Raw genomic sequence first — 11,447 nt, 5'->3', positions numbered from 1 at the left:
CCGCTAATGAGGCATCTATCTGTCTGTCTATATGTCTCCACATACATACAGACCTCCACAACTCGCACCCTGAAGAAAGTCATTCAAATGACAAGTTTAACTTATGGGTGAACTGTTCCTTTAAGAGACTTGAGAGTTTATAACGGAGCACAGGAATGTCGAGAATCCATCTCTAGCGTCTCACAGAATCATATGACTGAAATATTGTTTGCTGGGCTGTTTTACACGCGCATCAAAAAACCGAGAGAAGAAATTTATATATTGGATACACACGTCAGATACATATTAATCAAATATATGGCTACTATTGTCTGCTAAAAAATAAAAAATAAACATTCATCTGGATTTACTCTCGTTTCCTCGCGGAGGAGGAGCAGCATCATTTACCACAGAACCACGTCACTCTGTCAAACTTACTTTTTTCGTATGAAAACTTGAGCCAGAAAAGATTCAAGCCCCTTCCTTTTCTTTCTGGAGGATATATCTGTGTCGCTGGATAAAGATGCAGACTGGATTCAGATTAAACTTGAGCCCTGTTCGAGAGCCTCTGGGGTTTGTTAAAGTCGTGGAGTGGGTAAGTAAGAAATGCTTTAACTTTCACACGGAGGGCAAAGGCCTCGCAGAAAGCGCGTTTACACGAATGCATTCTTCCATGCAAATTAACCAGCTTTAATATTTAGCACAGCTACTTTACTTATACTAGTAGATTTAGTACTTATGCACACGAATTTCTTAATAGTGAGCAGCTATACCCATGTGGCATGCATTATATAGCACATCTATACAAATTTTAATCTGGGATTTTTCCCCCTTGAAACCTGAAAAGACAATTAAGGCAATGCAAGATTATTTATATAACACATTTCATATGGTAATTCAAAGTGCTTTACACAGAAATGAATTAAAAATAATCACAAGGTAAATTAAAACGGTGATAAAAGCAATTAAAAGAGTATAAAGATGATGCATAGATACATTACTCTCCCAGTGTATCATATTTTTACTGTGAGATTGTCCCATGTTGGAAATAAGTGGGATAGTATGGATTATGTTTTATCTATAGCATGCTCAAGTGCATACTAAGAAATGATAAAAAAAAGTATGCATATTTTAGTATGCTTATAATATGTTTTGCATATAGCTAATTCAAAATAGAAGCATTTCCACTTTTCTTGGGACTCCACTGCATGCTTTTTTCCCCATTAAACGCACATTCCCTACACCAGCAACTCAGCACGTCTTGAGTTTTCCTTAGCCACCTTCTTACATGAAGTTCCTCCCTCCTTTATTCCCTCAGAGGAATCTGATATTGGCAGTGGGAACGGAGTGACTGACTCAGCTGTTGCTGTCTACAGAGCACAGATCTGAAAGAGAGACTGGTTTTCTCAGTTTTTGTTAGGATTGCATCTTGAGGCTGAGCTGGCAAACAGGATGTTTCATGCAGCGAAGAGACAAACATCTGGTGTTGGAAAATGAGCTTGACTTTGGCCACGAACAACAGCAGGTCTTCATTTAGCTTAGCAGGGGTTAAACACAAACCGGCAGGGAATCAGAGGTTAAAACTGAGCACAAGATCAGATTAGGATGTCAGATGATTCATGGGCGGAGAAGAGGGTTTATTTCATGCTTAGGTTTGTGCATTTAGGAAAGTGAAGCTGTTTCGACTCATGTAATGTTGTGTTTCTGCAGCTCACTGCTGTTCTTGCGTTCGGGACGTGTGGAGGATACACTGGCAGAAACCAGCTCTCCATCTTCTGCGACGGAGGAGACAACCAGACACTCACTGCCACTTTCACATACCCGTTCAGGTGTGGCCCGAATCACCATGGAGACTCTTCCCGCGGTTGCTATAGTGACTAAAACTGTTGGAACCTTTTTGATCATTTAAATAAAGATTAAATAAGTGTTGTCTTAGCAACTAACGGAAACTAAAACTGAAATGGCAATAAACTGTCAAATTAATTAATCGCATCTTACACAAAAGTTTGTAAATGTATAATTGCATGTGTGTGTGTGTGTGTGTGTGTGTGTGTGTGTGTGTGCGTACACAAACTTCTGTTAGATGCGATTAATCGCGATTAATCAATTATATATATATATATATATATATATATATATATATATATATATATAACCTAATAAAAATGACACAATTATTACAAATTTAACTAAAATTTAAATTGTTTCGACATGGGTGCGAATAATATAAACTAATTTCAGGGTTGTTATTTTATCCTATTATTACAATATTTTTGATAATGAAATAAGCTAAAATAAAATACAAATATTATATGAAAAAAAAAACCTAATATGAAAATTAGAAATGTTGCCTTGGCAACTAACTAAACTAAACAAACTAAAACTGAAATAAAAATAAACTTAAATAGTAATATAAAAAATATAGATAGATAGATATTTTTTTGATTTGATTTGATTTGATTTATTAGACAGTAAAAAATAAATGTATAACAAGAAGTCATCACAATGACATTATACATTAATCAGAACTGTCGAGGATAACACAAAAAAGTTAGAAACTTATTTCCATTGTGGTCCTCGTTGTAGATAAATAGATTAATAATAATGACAGAAACACATAATACAAATGTAACCCAACTAATATAAACTCTTTCCAGGGTTATTATTATTAACTAAAACTGTAAAAAAAAAAAAAGTGTTAAAGGTGAAATAAAATATAAATATATATAAAAAAAATAAATAAAAAATAGGTATGTTATCTTGGCAACTAACTGAAACTAAACTAAAACTGAAATAAAAAATAAACCTAAAAGGCAATAAAAAAAAAAATCATAAACATAACACAATTATTAAAAAGTCAGCTAATTTCAGCAAAGTAAGTTCCAGCAATTAAACACTCATTCAGGTCTGGCCCGACTTATATAAACTCTTTCCCGGGTATTATTAACTAAAAAAAAAAAAAAAAAAAGAGAATTTAAAACAAACTAAAATAAAATACAAATATTAGTTGAAAAAAAAGTCTTTAAACAAAAATTAGAAATTAGAATTAAACAAAAACTGAAATAAATAAACCTAAATAGTAATAAATAAATAAATAAAAAACCCTACTAAAAATGACAAAAGCACAGTTAATAAGAGCTAGTTTAAAGCTACAGTAATCGCTCCTCTCCTCACATGTTCTCGGTGTTGTTCCCTGAAGGATGAGCCAGGAGCGGCTGGTGGAGAACAACACCACTCTCTGCAACCGCAGCGTGGCCGAGACTCATCTGGTGGGAGACGCCTCGTCCTCGGTGGAGTTCTTCGTGGCCGTGGCCGTCCTGGCGTTCCTCTACTCGATGGCGGCTCTGCTGGTGTACCTGGGATACATGCATGTGTACCGAGACTCAGACTTCGGCCCTATGTGTGTGAGTACTAGAGCTTGAAGTGTACAGTCAAGTCAAGTCACCTTCATTTATACAGCGCTTTTAACAACATGGACTGTTTCAAAGCAGCTTTACAGAAATAATAGGACATTACAGTAGCCTAACAGAGATTGTTTTGTCTTTACGGCAGCTCTAGGATACAGATATTGTCCAGCTAAAGTTAGTTTTCATTGATTCACTTCCGTTGCAAACATCATTATTAACTTAGGGACCGTTGTCACAGTGCACAATAGTAACACTTTATAATAAGGTTCATTAGTATTAACTAACATGAACTAACAATGAGCAATACATTTGTTACAAGATTTATTCATCTTTGTTAATGTTAGTTAATAAAAATACAGTCGTTGTTCATGTTAGTTCACAGTGTTAGCAAACACAACCTTTGATTTTAATAACGTATTAGTAAATGTTGAAATTAATATGACCTGAGATTAATAAATGCTGAAGTAGTATTTTTTATGTTAACTACTGAACCTCATTGGAAAGTGTTACCATGTTTTTTATATCCCTGATTTATGCATTGTTTAAATTTTCCTTGTGTTTGTCTGCTAGGATTTTGTGTTAACCTCTGCGTTTGCGTTCCTGTGGCTGGTGTGCTCGTCCGCGTGGGCTCGAGGCCTGCAGACGGTGAAGGACGCCACCGGGACGGCCGGCATTGACTCGACTCTGGCGCTCTGCAGGGACGCCGGTGTCCGATGTGAAGTCACGGAGTTTGCCAGCATGCGCTTGCTCAATATATCTGTGGTAAGACACAAAACACACTGAACAATCAGCAATACGTCTTAGGTTTTAATCTGGAGCCATATAGACAGACAGATAGATGCCTCATTAGCGGCTGTTTATATGTAAGCCGTCGGCCATATTGGAACAGTCAAAGCCGTGACCTTATATATCGCGTCAGTTATGACTTTCCGTAATTATGATTCACCAACGAACGTCACATGCTGTTGTGTAGACCCAAACATTACAAGTGCTAAACTAACGATATAACGAGACAAAGACGTTAGCAGACACGACATTAAAATGCCACCATATTGTAACCTGTAATATTGAGTTAATACGTATAAAAACACAAACCAACACATTCTCACCTCGCTATATCCGGGTGAAACCGGTTCTGGAACAAGAACAGATGTGGGCGGGGCTTGATTTGTCTGTGGGGAATTGATTGGATGGTTGTGGTTTGCTATTGGCTGATCTCATGTGAGTGACAGGTTGAGCCCCGCCCTTGTCATCAGAGAAGAGATGATGTCACTGCAAGAGGGAGGGGAAGTTATTCTGATTCAAGATTATGAGGAACATGAATAAAAAAATAAAAATAAAAAAAATGATGTGCTTGGAGATTTATGATAATTTATTATAAATGTTGCAATATTAAAAAATTGCTGTATTCAAAAAAAAATAATTTGCTTTATTCAATGCTGGGTAAATCTCTATATTATTACATATACAAGTCCCATTATATACATTACATTGTAATTTTTGCATTGCAATTTGCCCTAATAGTAAAAGAAAAAAAAATCCACTATAGCATTTCCATGAGTTTCCAAAAGAGGGGAAAATTACATTCATCAAAAGAGAGAAAGATGTCAAATGATCTGTCACTCCCTCAGTATTAACCAGTTTTCTGTCATTTAAAGGCAAGGTAAGAACAGTGTTATAAATGTACATTAATAAAAAAAAAAAATGATGTTAATAACTCATTACATATATTTGGTATAATCATATTAAATATGAATAATAAACCAATTTGATTGTTTTATTATTGTTAATATTGTTATTATTGTTAAATATGAATATTAAACAGCATTTTCAATGCATTTAACTTCCTTAATGTTGCATATGCCTGAATATTAATGTAGCATGGGACTTTATTCATTGGGATTCATTGCAATCAATTGTCCACGATCTATGGAGGCTTGTTTCCGCCACAAAATAAAACATTTTAAAAGATAATTGCGACTTTTTATCTCACAATTGCGAGTTTACATCTCGCAATTCTGAGAGAATTGCGAGATATAAAGTCAGAATTGCGTGAAATAAAGTCGCAATTGTGTGTTATGAAGTCAGAATTCTGACTTTTTTTCTCGCAATTGCGACTTTATATCTCGCAATTCTGACTTTATAACTCAGAATTGTGAGATATAAAGTCCAATTCTAAGGGAAAAAAGACGGACTTTTTTTTTTTTTACCTCAGAATAGTTTATATCTCACAATTCTGACTTTATAACACGCAGTTGCGACTTTATTTCTCAGAATTGCGACTTTATATCTCGCAATTGCGACTTTATATCTCAGAATTGCGACTTTATTTCTCACAATTCTGACTTCATATCTCGCAATTGTGAGATAAAAAGTCGCAATTATTGTTATTTATTTATTATTCAGTGGCGGAAACAAGCTTCCATAACGATCAGTGCATGTTGTAAACGCCTGACTGCACACTTCATCCTCAGGTGTTTGGATACTTGAATCTCCTCATATGGGTTGGGAACGCCTGGTTTGTGTATAAGGAGACGCGCTGGCACTCGCAGAAGGTCAACGCTCAGCAAGCTGCGGGACGGGGTCCGGCCACAGCACACATCTGAACCCCGACACAACACGACCAATCACACTTTAGCCTTTATGAAGAATACGGTTACACTTTATTTGGGAACACTTTATTTTACAGTGTCCTTGTTACATTTGTTACATGCACTTATCGTAGTAATAACAGTAAATTATCCATAATTACATGCAACTAACCCTCAACCTAACCCTATAGTAAGTACATGTAGTTAATTAATATCACTCAGTACTTAAATATATAATTACACTGTGTAAGCCTTTATTTTAGTGTGTCATTATTACAGTGTAATTATATATTTAAGTACTGAGTAATATTAACTACATGTACTTACTATAGGGTTTGGTTGAGGGTTAGTTGCATGTAATTATGCATAATTTATAGTTTTTACTATAGTAAATACATGCATTGTGTGTAACAAGGACACATAAAAAAAAGTGTTATCAAAACAAAACAGTTTAAATGCTTGCAATTTGTAAGAATGTGTCATGTTAAATTGCATATTGTATTCATGTGATTTTTCTCTCTCCTTTTACGTTTTATATCTTTCACCTTTTGATTTCTTGTGTACTTGAAGAACGTGTCGTTTTTAAAATGTCTTATCCTTTGTAATACCTTTATATAGAGTGCTTTTTTGAACTTTTAATGGAAATGCAATGTCTTGAATGCACTATGACATTTTACTTTTACAATATTTCTTCAACCTTGTCATTCCTGTGTATTTTTGCATTTGAAAATTGTAGTTTCATCCTTATTCATGTCTATTTTGCCTTTATATTGTTATCTATGCATTTTATGCAGTATTAAGCATTTCTAATGGTGCTGGAGTTCCTTCTTAAAGCCTTTTCTTTGTTTTACTTCCATTCTTGTTCATGCTTTTGTTTCTTTATTTGTTTTGATGAATAAAAGTGACTGTGAAGTGCACTTGGTAGTGTTTGAATCTATGCAAGCCTGATATCTCATGTTTTTGTGCTTCTGGGGAGAAAGGGTGATTTCTTACTCAAATAAATCTGGGTTACTTTCCTTCTGGTATAATAGCGCTTTTGTTTGCTTGCTCATCCTGTGACTTCTCTGATCAACATTTGTCAAAAGAACAAGCAAAACATTCTCCGGAGCGAATGCCTCAATAAGGTCGTTCACAGTCGTGAATTGTTTTCGAGTGTCAAAAGAGATTTTAATGTCCTACAGGTGTTCTGACCCCTGACTGTCCGCGTTTGGCTTATTTATCTCACATAGGCTATTCATATCTCAGTGAGATGAGTGCTGTGGTTGTGCATTTATTACAGGATGGGCTGATTTAGTACAGTACTTAAAATAATAAAAATAACTATAAATGTACTATATCCTCCTGAGACCCAGAAAAAAAAGTTTTTTTTTTTTTCATGTCATCACATTGTTTAGAGCAAAAGAAACAAATGGTAACAAAACAAAAAAAAAAACATTTTTGAAAAATGATATTTTATTCATATGTTATGCTATGTCTTCTGTGGCCAGGACATATTAAAAATGATATGTATAGGCAAAAACAATGGGATTTTTTTAACCAAAATTTGTATAAAGATGATTCTCAACTATGTTATAAAAGATATAACGGAATGAAATGATACACCATTTTACTGGGATACGCCATATGTGGATAAAATGGCCATACATTAAAATTCCCATTCAATGCAATGTATCTATACACTGTATCTAATTTGCATATTAATGTGTTCTTGGTGCAAAGAAGTGTAGTTACATTTTAATCATAATATTTCATAGGAATATTGATGTATATTTCCATATTCACTTGTGTCTCCCAAAATGCCTGATAAACATGATTTAAGTCCTGATGTCCTCTACAGTGGACATGTATGAAATCAATGCCATATGTAACAGAAAGTCATATTTTGATTTGAAACCCCATAACGTTTTCCTGAGATGTTGGATTATGAAATACACCTTGAAAAGTAGAAATATTTAAATTATAATTACAATATATGATCATATTTCCATAAGAGTGCTACATTTGATCCTTAAATGAATGTCAGTCATTTTTAAAGACCCAGGAGAAGTTGTTTTCATGGTGAAACCTCCCAAACATTTGGTGTCTCTGAAAAGCCCTGAATGTGCTCTTCACAGGACACCCAGATTGTGACACGTGACATGTGTGGCTAAAATATAATGTCCACTACAGTGGCCAAAAGTCTATTCCTGGGTCCCAGGAGGATACATGTTTTGATGGACTGTACACGTTCAACCTTTCACCTTTCCGAGCCGAACGCACCCGAACGCTGACGAGGGTGACGTCACATGTTTCTCTCGCTCGCTCGTCTCTCTCAGTCTGTGAAGGAAGAAGGAAGAGCAATGGCGACGCTGTACCGCCGCGCGCTCACACTGCACACAGGAGCCACAACACACACTGTAAGTCACATTACTGCCCTCACACACTTGTTCGACTGCAGTACGACGCTTGATGGTGTCGGGGTCGAGAACGGGAGATCGTGCGTGCGCGCTCGCGCGTGTCCTCTCGTGCATCTGCGCCGCTGCATAAACAACGCGCTGTAAACACGCATGCATTCATATGCGCATATGGCATGAGTGATTGACAGGTGTCAGGCACTTCTGTGCTTTACACGCGAATGCATGGGTGTTAGTGGCTCATGAGACGGAGTGTGTATAAGTTTAGACACTGTGTCTCTCTGCGTGTGCGTGCGTGCGTGCGTTTGTGTGTGTGTGTGTGTGTGTGTGTGTGTGTGTGTTGCATTACTAGATCAAGACAGCCATCTAGCTACCAGTATTTGTAACTGTGCATGTGTTAGGTAACTGTTTGGTTACAGTGTCAGTCTAATGCATGCATGCAGCGATATTGATTTTATTGATTTATTTTTATATTTTCAGATCTTTACTCTGATTCTGCTGGGAAGAAGCTCTTGAAGGGCGCACAGGTGATCAAACTCAGTAAAGCAGGTGTGTGTGTGTGTGTGTGTGTGTCATGTTGGTTTCTTCTTGTGTCATCATGTTATTCTCGCTGTTTGCACCTACAATAACTTTTCAATAACGTCTCAGTACCAACATTTCATCAGTTGATGAAACACAAATGTATTATTATTTCATGCTATCACTGAAATATTAAAGCAACTTCAAGTATGTTTTTTTTAAGAAAGCTTTTTTGCAACTGCTTACTTTAAAGAGCACTTTATTCATATTTAATATTTTATTTCAGTTTTATTTGAATAAATAACAACATAGATCAATATAATAGTTTTTATTTTATTTGAATGTAAAATACAGCACTTCTGTGCTAAAATAAAAATAATAATAATAACATTTATTTTTTACTACTATTGTTTTTTACTCTAGCACCAACTTGGTATAGAAGCACTGGATATTTTGATATAGTTTTGAGTAACACTTTTTATAAAAAAGCCATAAACAAACATAGTAGCTGAACAGATCTACATTCAGATATTTAGATAACTATTCACACTATTCAGTAACTAGTAACTTAACCATAATCTATCATTTAAAGTCGACATGAAACTGAAGGTGCGCTAGTCTTTTCTTAAACCGCTTCTCAAACAAGAACAAATGTGGGCGGGGCTTGATTTGTCTGTGGGGAATAGATTGGATGGTTGTGGTTTGCTATTGGCTGATCTCATGTGAGTGACAGGTTAAGCCCCGCCCTCTGGTTGAGATGATGTCAATGCAAGAGGAGGGGAAGTTATTCTGATTCAAGATTACGAAGAACATGAACTAAAAATAACTGATAAATCATTTAAAATTCACAGCATGCTTGCTGTACTCACCGCACACTTTTTTGTAACAACATTACACTAATATTACATTCTGAACGTCATTTAAGTGTCTGACCACGACGCACAGCTGCCGTTTATGCAGTTCAGATGATTTTCATTTTTAGAAAAGGTGTGTACTAGAGTAAGTGTGTAATGAGTCAGCATGGATGGTGGAAGAAAGTTCAGCGAACACTTCCGTCACAGTTCTCCACTGACTAAATACAGCGCTGAACATGATACCCGACTGGCCACCAGTCCGTCCTGCTTTAAAACACAAGCTGAGCGACATAAAACTGTGGTTTAAAGTACATTTAAATGTGCACTGCTAACAACTCAACCAGGTCCCGCCTCTTTATTCTGCGTATTAATTATTTAAATGAGGAATATTGTGACGTGTTCGTTCCCGGAAGAAACTCAACACTGACACTGATATAGAGAATATCTATCATTTTCATGCTCAAACAGCAACATTACACACTAAAGAAAGATGAAAATGTATTAAAAAAAAAAAAAGCATAAATGGACTCCTTTAACTTATGATTTCCATCTCAAACTCATTTTAGGTCAGCTCTGATCCTTGGTTAATCATTTACTGGGTCAGATGTGGAAAAAATTCACATGCTCCCAAAATAATTTAATATCGCTTACGGCTGTAAAATGATTATTCCGTTAATTTACGAGAGTGATCGGCACTAATCTGCGGTGAGCAGCACTTTTCATGTTCGCTCTGAGAGAAAAAAAGGATGTTTGTTTGTTACACCACATGACCATTTAAAATACGTAAACTACATTAAAATAAACTACATTAAAATACATTTTTTCAGTCAAACTTTTAATAAACTACAGCAGATTTGATATTCAGTGGTTTTAAAGTTGTCTCTCTCTCTCTCTCTCTCTCTCTCTCTCTCTAGATATGCTCGTGTATGATCACGTCTCAACCCATGAGGATTTCACACCCGTCGTTTGCCATGTCTGCAACACAGTCGTTAAGCCTCAGGACGTCCTGACTCATTACGGTAAGTGTGTGTCGGCACAAACACAACACGAGCCGCTGACACTCGTCGTTTCCACTGTAATGATACGGGTTCGTGAGGAGGGTTTTAATGCTGTCATTTTCTTGACGTGAGCGCAGGGAAGTGTGTGTTTAAAGGTTTTCTGGGATTGATCCGTCATCAGCTGTTTTGGGGTCATTCATCGTAAATTAATTATTTGTACATTTAGAGAGAATAAATGTTCTCCTAATTCCAGATCTGATATTTTAGGCCTGTCACCATCATGAATTTTGTGCTGAATGTTATTTGTCGTACAAAGAAATAATCGCAATTAACGATATAATTCTGTTTTGTTCATGTCACTTACAGTGTAAGCCTAATACGTATATATAATTGTATATAATGTAATAATAAAATTATAATTAAATAGGCCCATATGATTTACTTTAATGCTGCGAAAATTGATATAATATAATATAATATAATATAAAATGAAATAAAATAATATAACATAATATAAAATAAAATAATATAATATAATATAATATAATATAATGATAATTAAATAGGCCCATATGATTTACTTTAATGCTGTGAAAATTGATATAAAATAAAATAAAATAATATAATATAATGTAATATAATATAATATAATATAATATAATATAATATAATATAATATAATGATAATTAAATAGGCCCATATGAT

At 35.2% G+C, this 11,447-nt stretch overlaps 2 protein-coding genes across 3 annotated transcripts in view; both read left to right on the top strand.

Moving 5' to 3' along the window:
* Positions 1–194: 194 nt before the first annotated feature.
* Positions 195–6,894, top strand: sypl1 (synaptophysin-like 1). Of its 2 annotated transcripts, none has more exons than XM_081363336.1 (5): positions 195–574; positions 1,690–1,808; positions 3,179–3,383; positions 3,957–4,148; positions 5,861–6,894. In XM_081363336.1, the coding sequence occupies exons 1-5, from the start codon at positions 503–505 to the stop codon at positions 5,990–5,992; spliced, it is 720 nt and encodes a 239-aa protein (XP_081219462.1). In that variant the 5' UTR covers positions 195–502; the 3' UTR covers positions 5,993–6,894. The 2 variants fall into 2 exon arrangements, with proteins under 2 accessions (XP_081219462.1, XP_081219463.1); XM_081363337.1 differs by lacking the exon at positions 195–574 and adding an exon at positions 1,303–1,504 and having other exon boundaries at positions 5,861–6,131.
* Positions 6,895–10,662: 3,768 nt separating this feature from the next.
* Positions 10,663–11,447, top strand: part of atxn7l1 (ataxin 7-like 1) — a 35,041-nt gene continuing 34,256 nt past the window's right edge. Inside the window, exon 1 of the mRNA XM_081364058.1 lies at positions 10,663–10,762. The gene's annotated coding sequence lies outside the window, so the exon portion shown is untranslated. The remainder of the gene's footprint in view (positions 10,763–11,447) is intronic.

Source organism: Scardinius erythrophthalmus (genome assembly GCF_964197995.2).
Source record: "Scardinius erythrophthalmus genome assembly, chromosome: 4".
NCBI lineage: Eukaryota > Metazoa > Chordata > Actinopteri > Cypriniformes > Leuciscidae > Scardinius > Scardinius erythrophthalmus.
The sequence above is the reverse complement of the archived record's forward strand: the minus strand, read 5'-3'. Positions and strand labels throughout refer to the sequence as shown.